Here is a 19,855-nt window from a genome sequence, read left to right as displayed (position 1 = left end):
CAGGCCCCAAAGTACAGCTTCTAAATGTTAAATAGAAGCGGAGAAAGAAAGAACAGTAAATTTTCAGCCAATATTTGCCTTGGGTGAGTTATTACTACGGTTACATCACGTCTTAAGCAGGTGCAAGGAAATTTCTCCTAAAAGTATATACTCAAGAGAGTGAGGATCTGAGGGCTAAGCAGGAAGCAGAGCAGGGGGAAAGGAAGGAAAGGGTAAGGTAGGGAGCCGGGGAGGATGTGTTTCTTTGTTCTGGGATGTGGCCAACTAACTAGCCACCCTTAGAGTTCTATGGCCCCCAAGAAAGATACCATATGTTTGACATGGTGAGCCTAAAATTTGTTTCCAAGCAGTCTGTTAATCATTTAACAGCATACTTGCTTGGTTTGTCCTACTGCAATGCCAAACTGACCAAAGTTTTCACAACACGATGAATTCATTTCTGCTTTGGAGTACAAATGGGCATTGTTAGACTTTAGGGCTTGCTTAATATTGCAAATTGTTCCGCTTGCTTTTGGAAGTTTCTTGGATACAGCCTCTCGCCCTTGGGCTGTTCCTCCTGTTCCCTGTAGAGGTTTCTGGACCTCTGGTAGACATTGCCTCCAGTAGGATCTTCAAATGTGCCTACAAAGATATGGTAGATTCTCTTTTAACAGTTTGCCTTTCTCGGGGCTTCTTTTCCAGCCAGAACTGAGTTCCATCACCTCTCAGGTGGGCGCCATTGCCATTTTAAGAGAACAAGGGAGGTGTTCATGGTGAGTTCCAGCACCTCACATTTTTAAGGAAAAATACTACTGATTTCTTTATTCGAAGGGGCCAACTCTAAGCAGGTAGTGGCTCAAGCCCTATTGAGTTCAATTAACATCCAACAATGCTTTATGTATCTAAGGTTACCCCATACATGTCTGATCTAGCATAGAGTGTAAACACTGTCGGTATTGCCTATGTGAGGTAACTGATTGGCCCCAAACACTGCTAAGATTTGTGGGGGCAGCATATGTGTGGGGGTCTTTCTTAGAGTCCTGTGGCATCTTAAAGACCAATTTATTATGAAATAAGCACTCAAGCCCACTTTATTTCTTAGGAAGTTTTACTTTCTAGTTCCACATTCACAGTGATTTAATGGAAAGGATTGGAGCGGTGGTAAAGTGAAGCAGCAACAGAAGCCATGTATGGAAATTAAAGTTTGGGCACATTTAAAATACCCACATGTTACAAAACTCAGGTTTGCTGAGGTGATGTAGGGACATTTGCTTAATCCTTCCTCAGGTGTAATTATTTCCTCAGGTGTAGCTGTGGGCTAAACCACTGAGCCTAGGGCTTGCTGATCAGAAGGTCGGCGGTTTGAATCCCTGTGACGGGGTGAGTTCCCGTTGCTTGATCCCAGCTCCTGCCAACCTAGCAGTTCGAAAGCGCATCAAAATGCAAGTAGATAAATAGGAACCGCTACAGCGGGAAGGTAAACGGCATTTCCGTGTGCTGCTCTGGTTTGCCAGAAGCAGCTTTGTCATGCTGGCTACATGACCCGGAAGCTATACGCCGGCTCCCTCGGCCAATAATGCGAGATGAGCGCGCAACCCCAGAGTCGGTCACGACTGGACCTAATGGTCAGGGGTCCCTTTACCTTTACCTTTAGCATTTGCTTAATCCTTCCTCACGTGTAGTTATTTCTAATCTTGGAATCTGGTTGAGGAAAAATGTTCTGGAGGAGTATAACCAAGGGAGCTGAAAAGAGTGGGCACCTATCCTACCTGCAAATTCTCCCTTGCAAATCCACCACCACCAAAACAAAAAACAAAACCTGGACATTTAACCTGAGCACAGCTGGGTGATAAGAGCCAAGGTATGAGTGAAAGTGAGATACTTTCACTCTCTCAGCCTTCATTTCTCCCCTCCAATGTCTTCCCCTTCACACACACCTGTTTCCTAAGAGCTCAGGCGTGCCACACTATTAAGTATGCCACAGCACCCCAATTGTAGAAATCTCAACTTTGTCTAAGAATGTGAACTAAGCCAGTGTTTAGGAAATTGGAACTGGGTTGCTTTAGTGACTCTCCTTCATTTTTCAAAGAGATGTGAAGAGGAGGAGGAGGAGGAAGAGGAGGAGGAGGAGTTTGGATTTGATATCCCGCTTTATCACTGCCCCAAGGAGTCTCAAAGCAGCTAACATTCTCCTTTCCCTTCCTCCCCCACAACAAACACTCTGCGAGGTGAGTGGGGCTGAGAGACTTCAGAGAAGTATGACTAGCCCAAGGTCACCCAGCAGCTGCATGTGGAGGAGTGGGGAAGCGAACCCAGTTCACCAGATTACGAGTCCACCCTCTTAACCACTACACCATGCTGGCTCTCTGTGTGAGACCTGCCAAATTCGCAGGTACCTTTCCCCCAGCCTAATTCCTAACTAATGCAATGAAGTCACCCAGGTCCACCCTTTAACTGCCCATCCTGGAGCTCTGCTAAAGAAAGCTCCATACCTGAGGCACTGCAGCCACTGGTAAATATGCTAGCATGTTGCCGCCAGATTACTGCCTTCAGGTTGCCACAGAGCTAATAAGCCTCTCCCAAAGATCTCAATGAGCTCACAGGCCTACACAAGGCAGTCTGGTCCTTCAAGTGCACTGGTTCTGAGTTGCTCAGGGTGTTATATGTTAAGACCTTGTACATGGCTGGGTAGCTAATAGACATCAGTGTGTTTCTTTCAGCACAGGTGCAATAGGTGCATGGTCAAGTATGCCACTGAGCACCCTGGCTGCCACATTCTGCATCAGCTGTACCTGTCAGCTCAAGGGCAGCCCCAAACAGAGCACAGCGCAGTGATCCAGTCATGAGATCACCAATGCACAAATCCAAGTGGCCAAGTTGTCCCTGCCCAGTAAAAATATTGCAGCTCCTGTACTTGAGCCTCCAGTGACAATGAAGGATCCAAAAGCATCCTCCAGAAAAGCAAACCCATCCAGGAAAGGAAAGAAATTCTCCAATTCTCGGAGCAGGAATCTGTTTATCGAACAGAGACATCCACTCCCAATAGAACATGTGACGGCTCCCGTCAGGAAATTCTGCATGTATGTGCACCACAATCTCTGTTTGAGCAAAGGGGAAGCATGGAGCGGAATGTCCCAGGGGGAATGGATGCCCTCTCATGTGGATCTCATGTTGGTTTCCCAATGGTTTCAACAGCCCCATGAGAGTGGCTGACCAGGAGGCATCCACAATTATTTGTACTGCTTAGAAGGATGTTTTGGATTTAAAGTCAAGACAACTGCCAAACCACCACACACAGACTTTATTCCAGATGCTCCTGAAACCTTCCCACAGTTAGATCTGGCAAGCTATTGTGGCAGCAATATAAGGAAGATAAGGCGCACACACCAGCACATACCAGAGCCAGAAGCTCCCTGAAGAGCCTGCACATCTTTAATGCTTGCTGGGATCCTTCCCTCCTCCGCTGCATGACTCTGCACACTGAGATAGGCTGAAAGAAAGCAGCGTCCCTCTCTGAGTCCGAAAAGGGGGAAGCGGAATAGTTTGGCAGAGTCATCAAGGACACTGAAGCAGTGAGTTATCCGGTGAGAATGAGAGAGATTAAATGAAGCAAAAATGCAGCATTCGTGCAAAAAGACAAATCCTCTGCCAGAGATTATCATGAAGGCCACTCAAGAAAACTTCATACATACCGTACTCTGGTTCACAAAGCATGAGTAAGAACAAGGAGCATTTGTGGGAAATAAACAAATGGAGTATCCATTTATGTTTATAAATACTTTAGGTTGCATGGTAGGAAGGAAGCTGTCTTCTCTCAGTGGACTTCTACCAGTTTAGACTAGCTATACAGTCTGTCAGTCATAATTTCTGGGAGCGTCCAGTGAGTGTTCAATGAATAACCCATACCACCCCACGCCACCCCCCTGAAAGTCTGCCTTTGGCCTATGCTATACTGTAATACTTGGATGAAGAGTGGTATAGACATTTAACATAGTAGTAGTAGTAGTAGTAGTAGTAGTAATTCATCATGATTTTCTTCCTTCCTATCAATGTGCTGATGATGAGTAGCTCTGGAATTGGTAGATTTGCCCATGGTCAATGGTGTGGTTCTCACCCTGTCATCAGAAGTGTAGCCATCGTGGATTATAGACTTATCCTCTATGGTTTTGTCAAATCCTGTTTCAAAGCCATCCATGTTGATGGCCATCACTGGCTCTTGTGGGAGCATGTTCCCTGCTCTGTGTGAAGAAGTCCTTTCTTTTGTCTGTCCTTACTCCTCTAACAGTCGGCTTCATTGGATTCCCACAAGTTCTTGTATTATGAAAGAGAAAAGCTTTTTATGCACCTGTCATTCCATCTCTTACTTGCTTTTTCTCTAAACTAAAAGGCCCCAAATGTTGTAAACTCCCCTCATTGCTTTATCCCCTTGATGCTTTTTTCTTCCCCTTTCTTTTTCTAACTCTGCAATATCCTTTTCTGAAGTGAGCCGACCAGAACTTTACACAGTATTCCAAGTGTGGCCTCGCCAAATAATTGTATACTGTAGTGGCATTATGAGACTGACAGTTTTATTTTTAGTTCCCTTCCTAATGATCCCCAGCACGGAATTTGTCTTTTTCACAGCAGCTACACAGGGGGCTGGCATCTTCATTGAGGTCTCCACTACGAACTCAAGGTCTCATTCCTGGTCAGTGACCACCATGTCATGTCTTTCTAGGACCATTAGATGGCACTCCTAAACCATGTTTCATTTCACAGTGAAAAATATATGCTACAAGAGGAATCTTGAAAGCTGAAGTTTTAGAGAAGGTGGTAGCAGATAAAGGCTGAGAGCCACTAAGTCCCCCCCCCCCCAGTAGACACCTCCAAGGATGCCCGTGTCCAGGAAAGCAGCGAAGCTTACTGGCATCTCATTTTCCAGAAGGGGCGTATTTTTATCTAAAGAGCCAATGTGAACAACAGAACCTTTGGCCTACATTTTGCTCCTGAATCTCAGCCGCCCACTTCCATTTCATAGAATTGTTTCATTTCATTTGTTACATTTGTTACATTTCTATGCCACTTTACACTCACGTGAGTCGCAAAGCGGCTTACAAACAATAAATAACAATGACATGACAGAACATCACAATTACTACATAAATCATATAGAATAACTAACAAACCAGCAGCAGCCTAAAATTACCTCCTTCTATGTATAAAACACTATAGGACCCAGGTGGCACTGTGGTTAAACCACTGAGCCTAGGGCTTGCAGATCAGAAGGTCGGCGGTTCGAATCCCTGTGACGGGGTGAGCTCCCGTTGCTTGGTCCCAGCTCCTGCCAACCTAGCAGTTCGAAAGCACCTCAAAATGCAAGTAGATAAATAGGAACCGCTACAGCGGGAAGGTAAACGGCGTTTCTGTGCGCTGCTCTGGTTCGCCAGAAGCGGCTTTGTCATGCTGACCACATGACCTGGAAGCTGTACGCTGGCTCCCTCGGCCAATAATGCGAGATGAGCGCGCAACCCCAGAGTCGGTCACGACTGGACCTAATGGTCAGGGGTCCCTTTTCCTTTACTTTATAAAACACTATTAACAAAAAACAGCAAAAATAAGGTACACAGCACAACTGCAACAAAAGTCACATTATAAGAATTGTGGAGTTTGAAGGGACTCCAAGGGCCATCTAGTCTCGCCCCCAGCAATGCAGAGATCTCAACTAGGGCATCCATGAGAGGTGGTCATCTACCCTCCAATGAAGAGGGAGATGCCACTGCCTCATGAGAGAGTCTTCAAATTTGAGTTTAACATCTGCTCTGAGGAGAGTATAGCTAGAGGAAGGAGCCTCGTAGCTTCAATAGGAAGACAGTGTTGAGTGTATTGGGAGAGTATTCAGCCAGAAGTTAACCTGAGAGCTGAATCTGAGCCTGGAGGGGGAGAATCTGTGGGAATACAGACTCCCTGGGTCTCATTCCAGCCAGGAGGGGAGAGTTCTTCTAGGGGGGAAAGACTCCTAAGCCAGTAACAAACTCTGGGTTTATTATACTAATTGGAATACCTCAGGAGTGGCATTGCTAAGAGGTTGGGTTACTGACGAAAAGTGCCTCTCACACTTTTTTTTTGTAAATATAACTTTTATTGTTTGTTCAGCTTCTGTCTGAAACTCCAAATCATGAAGTTTTCTCTCACACAAGACCTCCATAAGATAGCCTGTGGTAAATTGTATAAATTTGTGTAGTTGGCATACCATGTTATATATAACTGCTATATTTAATTGGGGGGCAGTTAGCGGGGTGATTCCACTATATATTAATTGGTGGTTAGTGGTGGGGTCCGCTAGCCTCCTTCCCCTACAGTGGCTCCTGTCACAGAATCTCCCCCCTCCTGCAGTTTTGCTGCTTGACAGCCAAAGCACAGCCAAAGGATTCCCTCAAATACGACCTTAACAGAGTGGAAAACTGGGCCAAAGCGAACAAAACTAATTTCAATAGGGACAAATGTAAGGTTTTGCACTTAGGCAGGAGGAACCAGATGGACAATATAAGATGGGGGGCAACCGGTTTGCCAGGAGCACATGTGAAATGGGTCTCGGGGTCTTAACACAAGTCAACAGTGTGATGCAGCAGCAAGAAAAGCAAATGTTCTTCCAGGCTGCATCAGCAAAAGTCTAGTGTCCTGATCATGGGAAGTAATAGTGCCACTCTATTCTGCCTTGGTCAGACCACACCTGGAGTACTGTGTCCAATTCTGGGCACCACAATTTAAGGATAATGATATTATCCTGGTTCACTAGGTGCTGTGGAAGATGTGTGAGGCTGGGAGAAGCATTCAGATGGAGCTGCCCCAGCAGGCAGGGATGGATCGATCTTCTTTGATGGTTAAACAATCCTCAAGCTCCTGAGCTGCTTTATATAGAGAAATATTTAAAGAAATAATTAGAAATACCCCACAGTGAAAGACAGTAAATGAAGAAAAAAGAAAAGCAGGCAACATTTCCTGTGTAAGAATTTAATTAAAACCAATCTAAAAGGCCTGTCCCTATCCCAAAAGATTTTCACCTGGCACCAAGAAGAAAGCACAGATGACACCACATAGGGAGGGTGCATAGAGCAGGAGACGGCCCTGCAAGTAGCTAGGTATGCAGCTATAAAGTCTTCAGCTCTGTGAATTGTATTTGGAAACCATCAATGCAACTGTTTCAAAACTAGTGAGATGCATCGCTGCATATTTGGTCCCAGTGAACCTCCTAGTCACTGCATTTTTCATTAAATAGGTCAGCAAACTTTTTCAGCAGGGGGCCGGTCCACTGTCCCTCAGACCTTGTGGGGGGCCGGACTACATTTTGAAAAAAATATATTTTGAAAAAAATTATAAATATATAATTCCTATGCCCCACAAATAACCCAGAGATGCATTTTAAATAAAAGGGCACATTCTACTCATGTAAAAACACACTGATTCCTGGACCATCTGCGGGATTCAGAAGGTGATTGGGCCAGATCCAGCCCCCGGGCTTTAGTTTGCATACCCATGAAATAAACCCTTAAAGTGTCCCTATTTTCCAGGGACAATCTCTGATTTACAGAAGCTGTCCCAGTTTGTGATTTGATCCTGGAATGTCCTTAGGATATTTTACTTAGAATTTTCCTTAGGATGTCCCTATTTTTATCATAGAAATGCTGAAAGGTATGGTATGTCCTATTCTTATTTAATAGGACATCCCTATTTCCATCGGATAAATGTTGGAGGGTATGATTAACTATTGAACTATTTAAAATTTTAAAAGATGATGCTGTTAAGGTGCTACACTCAATATGCCAGCAAGTTCGGAAAACTCAGCAGTGGCCAGAGGATTGGAGATCAGTGTACATCCCAGTCCCAAAGAAGGGCAGTGCCAAAGAATGCTCCAACTACCGCACAATTGCGCTCATTTCACACACTAGCAAGGTTATGCTTAAAATTCTACAAGGCAGGCTTAAGCAGTATGTGGACCGAAAACTCCCAGAAGTGCAAGCCGGATTTTGAAGGGACAGAGAAACCAGAGACCAAATAGCAAACATGCGCTGGATTATGGAGAAAGCTACAGAATTCCAGAAAAACATCTACTTCTGCTTCATTGACTACGCAAAAGCATTTGACTGTGTCGACCACAGCAAACTATGGCAAGTTCTTAAAGAAATGGGAGTGCCTGATCACCTCATCTGTCTCCTGAGAAATTCTATGTGGGACAAGAAGCTACAGTTAGAACTGGATATGGAACAACTGATTGGTTCAAAATTGGGAAAGGAGTATGCCAAGGCTGGATATTGTCTCCCTGCTTATTTAACTTATTTTCAGAATTCATCATGCGAAAGGCTGGACTGGATGAATCCCATACCGGAATTAAGATTGCTACAAGAAATATCAACAACCTCAGATATGCTGATGACACAACCTTGATGACAGAAAGTGAGGAGGAATTAAAGAACCTTTAATGAGGGTGAAAGAGGAGAGCGCAAAATATGGTCTGAAGCTCAACATAAAAAAAAACCAAGATCATGGCCACTGGTCCCATCACCTCCTGGCAAATAGAAGGGGAAGAAATGGAGGCAGTGAGAGATTGTACTTTATTGGGTTCCATGATCACTGCAGATGGTGACAGCAGTCACGAAATTAAAAGATGCCTGCTTCTTGGGTGAAAAGCAATGACAAACCTAGACAGCATCTTAAAAAGCAGAGACATCACCTTGCCGACAAAGGTCCGTATAGTTAACGCTATGGTTTTCCCAGTAGTGATGTATGGAAGTGAGAGATGGATCATAAAGAAGGCTGATCGCTGAAGAATTGATGCTTTTGAATTATGGTGCTGGAGGAGACTCTTGAGAGTCCCATGGACTGCAAGAAGATCAAACCTATCCATTCTGAAGGAAATCAGCCCTGAGTGCTCACTGGAAGGACAGATCCTGAAGCTGAGGCTCCAATACTTTGGCCACCTGATGAGAAGAGAAGACTCCCTGGAAAAGACCCTGTTGGGAAAGATGGAGGGCACAAGGAGAAGGGGACGACAGAGGATGAGATGGTTGGACAGTGTTCACGAAGCCACCAACATGAGTCTGACCAAGCTGCGGGAGGCAGTGGAAGACAGGAGTGCCTGGCGTGCTCTGGTCCATGGGGTCACAAAGAGTCTGACACGACTAAACAACAATTTCCATCGGATAAATGTTGGAGGGTATGATTAAACTGTATTTTCCAAATAGCCTTCAAAGGCAGGCCTACCTACAATGCATTGCAGTTATCCTCTCCTTCAGAAAAAGCAGCAGTTGTGGCCCTGTCTGGATTATGACCATAATATGGAGCAGGCAGACCATCTTTGCCACATTCCTCCTGAAAATCTCTCCCCTCCCAACTATTTGCTTTTGATGGGCTTTAAGTTTCTTAAAAAGGTACTTTTTGAAGCTAAGATAAATGATATAACCTTGGCTGTGGCACAATTCCTCTCGGAAATAATAAGAATTAGAAATCAACATGCTCTGGATAAAACACAGTAACTGCCTAGCAGTTCTCCCTGTATCTCTGCTGTATTTTGCTTTGGAAATTGTGTGTCCCTTAGCATTAGTGCCCACATTCCAATTTTAAATCCTAGAAGGAAGCCTGCAAATTAGTGCACCCGAGCAGGATTAAGTATTCTCAGAACCTTTTTCTTAAGTGTATTTCTGTGAATGAACGTTTAACATTGGAAATGAAGGGTGTAGCTGCACTATTGCATTCATGGGAATACAGCAACAGAGCCCCATGCTGTTCAAACCACTGATCAAAGCCTGACCTGGAAGCTTTTGATGGACCCATCATCCCATTTGCCCCGTTGTCAGAAGGCATGCTTACTGGTCAGATAGAGGTCCTATGGGCACTCTGCCATCCAAGCACTTTTCTCAGCTAATCCAATCCAGTTATCTCTGGCTCTCTGTCCAGCTTTCATGTACTAATAGAAGTCCCCTTTCTGCAAATGGCGGCCCATTAAAATTTGCTTTTATTTGTATGGTTGTGTGTGGGGACACTACCATGTACTTTTATGGAACTGTTCTCCTCTCTCATAGCGTTTAGAGACAGTTGACATGCTCATGAGCTCTGCGTGCATCAGGTCACGCGTGGGGCTCTGGACTGGGGTTACCCTCTGCAACCCATAATTTCACAACCGTTGAGGCTTGGAACTTGACAATGATTATTAGTAATGATTTACAGCTGTCAATGTTACCATTTAAAAAAATAAAGATGGAAGCCGAGAACTTAAATACAAATGAAGTTTTTATTGACATTGTAAGAAACATTTTATTCCTCAGTACAAAAGGGCTAAGAAGTGGTTCAGAAAGCCTAAGTACAATTGATATGTACACAGTGCTAAGTTCCTTCAAGCTGATCTAAGGCTTGGAGAACATCAGATCATAAATGCAGATTTATCAAATGAAGACCACTAAGATCTGTTACATCTGAACACTATTCCTATTGTATGTAAATGTATTTACACATTTTTCTTTTAAAAAAGAGATTACACTTCTTATAAAAGTAAAAAAAAAAGTTGAGGTGAAAAAAATGAACATGAGGTTTTTTTAAAAAAAAATCTTACAAATATGCAGGCTGACAAAAATGAACTTTCTCAAAGACGGCATTCGATTCCTATATGGACAATAACACATGAATGCCTAAGATTCACAAGACAATGTTCAGGCAGTTTTATTAACAGTGGTATGTGCTGTTATTGTAAGTACAGCCTTATAGCTAAATTTGGCACTATTCCCCCCGCTGCTTTTAACCAAAACAACTCAAAATAAGGCACATCCATTGCAGGAATAGAAACACAGTTTTTTTCATGGAAAAGGTCAAAGTGTATTGATTGAAGGAGGCCTAACCCATGACTTATCCAACATCCTCTTAGAATTACTGGAAAAGGAAATCACATTTAAGACAGAAATAACAAAAGCTCAGAAATTAACTTTTATTACATAGTACCATATCAAGACCTTTCTTCAGCAGAGATAGAAGTCTAAACTGCAGGTTCCAACCCATTCTATAATGTTCTTTACAGCACAATCCTAGCCGTGTTTACTCAGAAGTAAAGTTCCTTTGTTTGTTCATTGGCAACGCAAAAAGATAACACAGATGGGGAGGGAAAGGTCCATGAAAGAAAAGTTAAATTGATGGGTATATATATGTTTCTTGTTACGGTCAACAGAATGCCTTTAATAATAAACTCTGGTCATTATTGTTCTTTGTGTTGAAATAGATTAAGCTTCTGTGGCAGAAAGTAAGGATTTTTAGCAGTGCTTACCTTCCCTCTGTCTTAAATTACAGAAGACACATTTAGACATGCTAAATTCAGCACAGGTCTGGATTATTTGGGGGTGAAGTCTTAAAAATGCATTTTCTCTATGAACCTGTGGCCTAAGTGATCCTGGAGGACTGTGGCAGGTAGAATAGCCTCTAGAACACATATAAAGTGTGGCATTTGCATTATTAAGTAGGTTAACTGGCACGAGAGAAGCCTCTTACTGTGCTTCTGAAAGATTCTCTCGTTTTATGCGTAATGAGGAGGAAGTTCCCATAACTGTGGGACTGTAGAGATAACTTAATTGTCTTGACTTTGACTGGGATAAAGAGGGGAGTTCAAAAATCTCCATATACACAATTTTGAAGTGTCCCTCCCCACATTGCCTCACAATATAGCCGAAGCTAAGCTTAAGAAGCTAAATTTAGGAAGTGGCCTCTGACAGGAGTGCAAGAAATTGCAGTTAAAACCCAAACAACCCAACACAAGCCAAGCAGCCTATCATGTGACCTCTTGCTTCCAGTCTTGGTGCACAGGGGCCATTTTGTGACTTGGTGATGGGTTGTGTAAGATACGGTTGGGGCAGACAATGATCCAGAAATTCACCCTGCCAGCTTTTGCTTTCTAAGTCCTATAGCATTTTTTTGAGGGAAGGTGGCGGTAATGATAAGGGTCGTAATTATTACGGACTTCTCTCTGTTGATGGAATGGGTACCTATCTGACTCCATCTTACTAACTACTTAGGAATGATCAGTATAAGCAAAGAATATGAACATCTAAACTCCGGCTTGGGTCTCTATCTGACAATACTTCCAGGGTGGGAACTGCTACAGTGAGCAGGAGGGGCTACACTGCTTAGTTACAGGAGCATGTTTGCATGTGGAGGTTCCCAGGCTGTCCATGGCATCTCCTGATAAAAGGTCCCTGCTGAGACTCTAGAGGGGGCAGTGGGAAGACCTGTCCATTTTGGTTTCTCCCACTTTCTCCAGTTTTAAGTTCAGTTCTCTACATTTTCATGTTAGTTGTGATTTACATTCCTCATGAACATTCACCAGCATTTTTAGTGTGGGTGTCTGCTAATATGCACATTTCCCCACACAGTTTTGCCTAATGTAGACACATTTGCAAACACTTTGGGGTCTTATTTCCACTAACATGTGCATTTCTATGCACTCTTTATGCTAGTAAATGCAGTTTTTGTATACGTTACTTGGCTGGAGAACTGCACATGAACATTTTGAGAAGTGTGAATTTTGAAGGATGGCACTGACTTGTTTTGGGAAGTGCAAGGAACGTTAAGGTTTCCTGTAAACAAAAACAGAACCATCCCCCCCCCCGCCATACCCTGGAATGCTTAGATCACAGTGGGCCAGACAGAGGAATAGTATGACTTGATGTAAGGTGGCTTCCTAGATGTGCTCCTTTGACACTGCACCATTAAATTTGGGAAACACATGGGCAATGCTGGTATTGAGGGGGCTGGGGTTGCAGTCTCCTTTCACATGTCCTAGAAGATGTTCCAATATTACCATAGTGGCTCAGGAGGGACACACACTGCAGTGGCCTTGGTTACCCTGAAGGCAGCCCTGGAAGAGTAGAAAAGATTGGCCTCTCCGAGTGATCCACTGCTAGAACTTAACCTCACACACAAGTACATTCTATAAGGAAACATTCATCCAAACAGGACTTCAATCGTCAAAAACATTACAATAATTTTTGTTTCAATTGTTTCATAGGACGTTTGTGTTGATTGTTCTTCTAAGCTCAGAAACATGATAATGAATAGATGGCAAATTAACTTCAATACTTCCAATTCTATGGAGAACCTCTACATCAGCAACTTTCAGGAATGTGTGATACTGAAGATGAGATTCTCCACACAATGTTAAGTTGTTTTGCAATGTTACAGACAACATGTGGAGGGTCATCGTGTACAAGTGTTGGTTTGTGGCCACAGTGTGTGTACAACTGGACTGGTTTAATGAAAAACACCACAGGGGTTCAGGCTCTATTGGTAAAGAAACCACCAGGTGGGTTCAAATCATGGTGCTATAATATTGCCCGAGCCCAAAACATAAGAAATCTGGTGCAGTAATGACAGCACATTGTAATTTTGACATGATTAAGGGTTGGAGAAGTGGTGCAGCTGTTTAGTTCCAGGAAAATGTGCCTTTTGGAAGTCCACCAGCCCAGAGTTGGAGCAACAGGAAAGATAAAGTCCTGATAAAACTCAGAGGTGCAAAGAAATCTCTAGAGTAACCTCTGCTTTTCACAAACCAATTCTTCACTTATACAATGGATCATTAAGAAACAGAGTAGACTACTACACCGAATACAAATGTAAGAGCCACAATCCAACAGAGTTAACTTGAGCTCATTTAAATGCATGGATGTAATTGTGCTTGCTGTTGTGTTGCCTTGTGCAACAAGACTAGAAAAGCAACCAAGATGGCGGTGAAAAATGAACAGGTCAGGGATAAGTAAATTGAACTCTAGATGGTAGGCCAACTCAATCTCCACAAATGGCATAGGAACGATATGAAGATTTTATAAACATTATGTAAAAAATAATGTAGTGTGAATAGCAACTTCTACATTTGGGATAGACCACCACTGGTGGATATTGGTGGAAGAGCTATCAGAATAGATGTTACTGAGTGAAACGTTCTTGTACTGAACTTATTAACAGATTCCCTATCCCAAAGGGAACCCTTATTTTTCTTGGGGGGGGGAGATGATAAAATACACATTATGCAATAAATGATGTGATGTTCAGTCTGTGGACTCAACCTTCTTATCAAGGACTAGCACCTCTCATTTTGTTCTGTTGTTTTGCTTTGTTCTTGCCTTCCTCTGTATCACACCTGCCTACTTGTATGGCTCATTTGTGCTTGAAGTTTCCGGCACCTGGCTTAGGGTGGTGAGGCAGTGGAAGGCTGATAGGGGGCAGGTAGCTGGAATTGGTGGCATTCTTGCCTCTTTCTATGAATGAAGCTTTGGCCGTATCGTCAAACTACTGATACAGGACATTTACAGCACCACTGGAAGGCAGTTATTGTTAAATGGAATTATAGTAAACAAGAACTAAACATTTGGAATATTACAGCTTGAGCTTTTAAACCACTTAGATCTATGCATATTGCACTGAAGTGAATGCCGACAATTTGAACTAAACCTTGCTTAAAAGTGCAACTTGTGTTTACATTTATGTCTTAGACAAGCAGACTTATAATAGCACTGGCATAGATATTGATTTATTTTCATACACGCAGATGTTCAAGTTACTCCCCATTTTGTAACAAAAAAAATGTGAGGCTTGCTCATTATGCGATGGAGGTTTTGGAAAGTGAAGCCAATTTTTGACATAAAAATGGGCAGTCATGTTGTCATTATTTTCTTTTTTAACCAACTTATTTTTATTGGAATATGCTTCAGAGTTATTTATTTATATGGTATTTTGTCTCTCCTCAGTCCAAAGCAGTGGTTTTCAAGCTGCATTCTGGAGAACCCTAACATTTGTTAGGAGCACTTCTACAAGTTCTTCAGTGAAAACATCAGTAATGACAGGGTTGTTCATTACACTGGCCCCCCGCCCCCTTGCAGGATATAGCCAATGTGGTCTTGGGCAGTTCCTCAGCTCAAGTAGGGCCATGATGAGACCCAGCAGGCCAAGCCAGCACTCTGCACCAACTGACTGCGCAGTCTAGAACATGACTGAGAAGATTTGCCTCAGGCAAACCATTATGTGGAGAGGTCCTTGAATGCAGAAAACTTGAAAACCACTGGTGTAGAGCAATAGAAATGACAACTCAAACCATCACACGTGGGAATTTTTTTGAATAAATTAGTTGCTTTAAACCATTCACACATTCCTCTTGACAGGGTTTGCGTGATCAGTGCTAAGAGGATGGCACCCCAAACTTCAATATATATATGTGCTCCTGGTAATGTTGTGTCTACACGTTAGAACCTGGCTGTGTAAGAACTCTGGCAACAACCATATAGGACTGTATTTCCTTTTGAGTTACAGGAAGAGGCAATGCCATTTTATCAGACCTTCCTCAAAGATAAACCAGCATGCACATCACACATTTACATTGGCTTACAATTACAAAAAAATATATATAAACAAATAATAAAATAAAAAGAAGCGTATAAACATTAAAAATAAAAAGGGGACTGTGGGTGTAACAATACTGATTCAGAACTGAAACGGAAGACAGTTTCTCCCTAGAACACTTTAGGGTTTTTCAGAGTCCTTATTCCATAAAAGGAATATACTTGAAACACATCCCATTTAGGTGAGATGAGACTGCTAAAGTACTTAAAGCAACTAAAAAAATGAATTACTTTTTAAAAAAATCTTTCATCTCCTAAGTTGTGTATGTCTATTGCATAACAGCAAGAAACTTGCTTTCTTCTGCAAGTGAGGTCAACAAAGAATTCATGTCCCCAATGGCCATGTTGTTTGTGCTTATGGGCATGGCTGGGAATGTAAGAGACGCTCGGGGAGTGGTGAGGCGGGAGGAATTGCGGGAGAGGTTCTGAATGATGCTGGGACTCAGGGCTCCTGAAATTAAGCTGGCATGGTCACCATCATCTAGGATAGCATCAAAATCAATCTGCACACTTTCGAGGCTGCTGGTGTCAATGCCGTCAACGGTGCTCGTGACCTGGTTGGCTCCTGGGGAAAGAAGCTCTGACGAAGTAGCATCACTCGTCCCCTGAAGCAGGCAGTTAGCTTCTGAAAGGGGGAAAGCACCTGTTTTCAGAGCTTGCTGGCTAAACCCTGTGGTTTGGTCATACAACTGACCAGAGTAATTCTGCATATTAGAGCAGAACTGCTGCGACTGACCTTGGGATTCTACTTTGATGCCATTGACCCTGTGTGGCTGGTTGGCATCCCTTATGTGTCCTTGTGGCTGCACCAAGTTATTCCTTAATGTGTTTTGTCGCCTGCCACCCCAGTAGTTGGCACAGGGCTGGTACCCTTTCCCCATCACCAAACCTGACGGCTGGATCCCAGCATTGTGAGACAATGGACAACTTTGTGGCCCTTGATAAAGGGTGGGTTGTGATGGAGCTGAAACTTGCTCTATCATCATTTTATGGGAATGATTGACTTCTTGGCAATAGATATCATCTGTTGACTGATTATGAAGGTACTCCTGGGCAATCACATTTCTGCCCTGCATCCTGCTGATTACATTGGGAGACTGCTCCTCTGATACTGCCGTGCAGCCAAAACTTTGCTGGTTTCCATTATTTGCCATGAAGTTATTTCCCAGCTTTTGCCCTTGAATCACAATGTCATAGGTATTGCCCACTGGTTGTCTGCCAATACTTTCGCCATACAGCTGTGCCTTATTTGACTGAAGGTGGTAAGAATGACTGGTGTCACTGTTGTTCATGACCATATTCTGCTGTAAACTGCAGGAGCCGTTGTTGTCTAGAAGATGCTGATAGCCATTTTGCTGGGACGCAGCATTTCTCTCCAGCCCATGGTGCTGCTGTTGGACGACCATGTTGTTATAGAGGCCTAAGGTTTGAGTGTGCTGGATCAGGGACCGTTGCCCACATTTTAATTTTGATGGAGACAAGTCAGAACTTCCTGAGCTTACTTCATTCCACTGAATGGGCAGGTCATTTTTACTGGCCTCAGAGTTGTTTGGTGGAGGAGACTGGTCAAAGTTGTTGCCGTACCCCAATGCTGAATTGTGATGCACTCTGTTGTGATCTAGTCCGCCATTCGGCAGGTGGTTGTACGGACCCTGATTCTGAGAATTCAAATACTGGACCACGTCGTCTGGTAGGAGATCCTCATCATTCAGACTGCCATCTGCTTCCATTGTAGCAGCTTCCATGGCCACATTCTCAGAGATACTAGGAGGACAAGGGGAACAGTTGCGGAACAAGCCACCATCAGAACGGGTGTAGTTCTGAAGGATGAAGTTACGCCTTTCCATAGATGGAGGCAAAGCAGGAGGGTTAAAGCTATTGAGACTGTTGAAACGCTGGACTCTGGGGAAGGAAAGGTTATCGGAAACTGGTCTCACAGGGTCACTGGCTCTCCTTGTGCTGTTCCCCAACACATCGTGGGGCAGCATGTGTCGCCTGTTGTAATTGTTTGTCCCACCATCACTACATCTTCGGGGAGAATTCACTGGGGGCAGTGGTGACATTCCAGACTCCCTACAGTCACCCAATAGTGCCATTTTTGTTTTCAAGCTCATCCTCTCCATATTAGGGAGTGGTGTTGGTGGGGGTCCACCAGTAGCTGCTGCATACTTTGCTTTCAGCCGGTATTGCTGGGCCGGGGTCAGGCTGAGAAGACCTGGCAAGCCATCACACTGGCTGGCTTCACTGGATCGCCGAGAGGCATCAGTTGAAATGGGGTCATAGGAATCAGTAACACTGATGTTCTGGAGCCTCCCCTCGCCTTGGGAAGCATCACTGGATCTCCGACTAGAGAAGCAAGGTGAAATCCCAGAGGATCTGCGGCTGCTCATGTAGGCTGAGCTGATGGTGCTGGTGTTGCTGTCCCTTCTGTTCAGCATGTTTAGCATAGTAATGTCCATGTTTGTGAGTTCATTTTTATTGGCTAGAATAGTCATGTTTCCTCCAATGCTGCAGCTGCTGCTTGAATAAGTACCTGGGGAGGGGGATAAAGAAAGAAGAAAAGACTCCAGGTTGATCAGGTGAAATAAAGAAATGGTACGAAATGTGCTACAGGCGTTTCCAAGAAAATGCCATTATATTTCCAAAATGTTGATGATGGGGCCAACAGGACGTTTGGATTCAGGCACACAAAGAATAATGTTGCAAGATGAAAGAAAGCTGAAGGCATTGCCCAGACACTGGCCACAATGCAAAACAGAATAAACGGTGCTGCCTGGTGCTGTGGACAAGTTCCCACTGAGATTTACACTGGTAGCTGTGCTGTGCTACTTCAGTTAGGTAGCTCACACAACTGAAGTCCACAATGCTGTTCTATACAAAAATTAAAATACCTTCAAACAGAAAAAAGAATGTTAAGAGTAGCACGACTACAACCCTAGAACTACGGTAGGTAAGAACTGGGTCTATGTTGGCTTGTCTCTCTTGTCTCTAGTAGGACTCCACTGACTGGATCTGTGAAAATATGCAGTCTTTTTTAAAATGTAGATTACCGTCTTAATTAAACCATACCGAAGGCCAAAATTGCAAAATACACAATTCCATAAATTATTTGGGATAATTTGAAAGCCACTCTTCAATATCTTTTGCATGACATTCCAAACAACATTATAAAATACTGTAAGCAATTATAATAATTTCTTTTATGTAGTTCCCTTTATTGGAATGAACTTAAACCAGAAACAAGAAATACCACAGATATTTTGCATGAATGGCTCCAAAAGGAAATTGAAGGAAAAAATGTTTGGGCACAAATGGTGATGAGACCTGCAATGGACTCTGGGTATGTTTTGTTTCCCAGCTCCATTCACGTCTATCACCTACATTAATTTGGACTAAACACAAGAATTCTACCATACCATCTTTCAATAAAATAATAATAAGAATCTTACTACCTTCCCTAGTGTACCCTTCACCCTGGGATAATACTTTGATATGGGCAGGAAATTAGGTTGCAATCCTATGCATGCTGACCTGTGAGTAAGCACCACTGAACTCATAAGGTCTGAGTAGACATGCATAGGCTCAGGTCAGAGGTTTTCAACCTTTTGGGGTCCACGGCTCCCTTGACCAACTACATTATTTCTGTGGCACCCCTGGTGGGCTCAGGAGCCCAGTTACTATGAGATTGTGGGGGGGGAGGGGGGCTCGTTTAATCTCACTGTAAACAAGTGGTACAGTGACAATAAAGTATTTCTATTTATGTCACCCCTTGCCTGCAGAGCCGGCAGCCCCTCATCCCTTTTTGAACACCTTTCCTTGGGGAGTGTTCCCTCAGCCTCCTCTCTTCTCCCCTCTCTTTGGGAGTCCTCTGGGCAGCTATTGCAATCTCTGGTCTCTGAGCTGCCCCCCCCCCACCTCAAAGAGAGCTGCCCCACAGGGGCCTGGGAAGCACCCCTGGTCAGCTCCAGAGGCACTATTTGCCTGAGGAGTTGGTAGCCAGGGCTGCTGCAAGAAACATTTGAATGCATGGAAGAGCATTCAAAAAAGTCATCTCCATTTGTGGTTTGAAATGCTGTATCCCAACTAAAGTTACATGGCATAATTACGTGGTGATCATGTTGTTCAGCTTTGATCCTGTATTACTTCAGGATTTTAGTCAAGGAAGGGTCTATCAACACTCCATGATTTGGTACTGTCAAATTAGAATGAGCATACATTTTATTTAGTTGTATTATAATGGCAAAAGCACTAAAGAAACCCTGTGCAGGGTTGAGGGTTTTTTTTTTGGGGGGGGGGGGGGGGTAAAGTGCCAATGGATTATAAAGGGGATTCATTCATTCATTCATTCATTCATTATTTTATCTTATTATTTAGAGAACTTATATACCACTTAATTCCAATCTTCTGTAAGTGGTGTACATGGAATATAATACAATGAAAATAAAATTCAGTTAAAACTATAAAATCAGAATCCA

At 43.4% G+C, this 19,855-nt stretch overlaps 1 protein-coding gene across 2 annotated transcripts in view; it reads right to left on the bottom strand.

Annotated features, from left to right (window-relative positions):
- Window positions 1–9,881: 9,881 nt before the first annotated feature.
- The window catches only part of GLI3 (GLI family zinc finger 3), a 251,261-nt gene continuing 241,287 nt past the window's right edge, over window positions 9,882–19,855 (bottom strand). For both annotated transcript variants that reach the window (XM_035129597.2, XM_035129598.2), the window contains exon 16: window positions 9,882–17,913. In XM_035129597.2, coding sequence (XP_034985488.2) covers window positions 15,650–17,913 — 2,264 coding nt within the window. In that variant the 3' untranslated portion in view covers window positions 9,882–15,649. The remainder of the gene's footprint in view (window positions 17,914–19,855) is intronic.

This window comes from Zootoca vivipara, chromosome 12 (assembly GCF_963506605.1).
Source record: "Zootoca vivipara chromosome 12, rZooViv1.1, whole genome shotgun sequence".
Classification (NCBI taxonomy): Eukaryota; Metazoa; Chordata; class Lepidosauria; order Squamata; family Lacertidae; genus Zootoca; species Zootoca vivipara.
The sequence above is the reverse complement of the archived record's forward strand: the minus strand, read 5'-3'. Positions and strand labels throughout refer to the sequence as shown.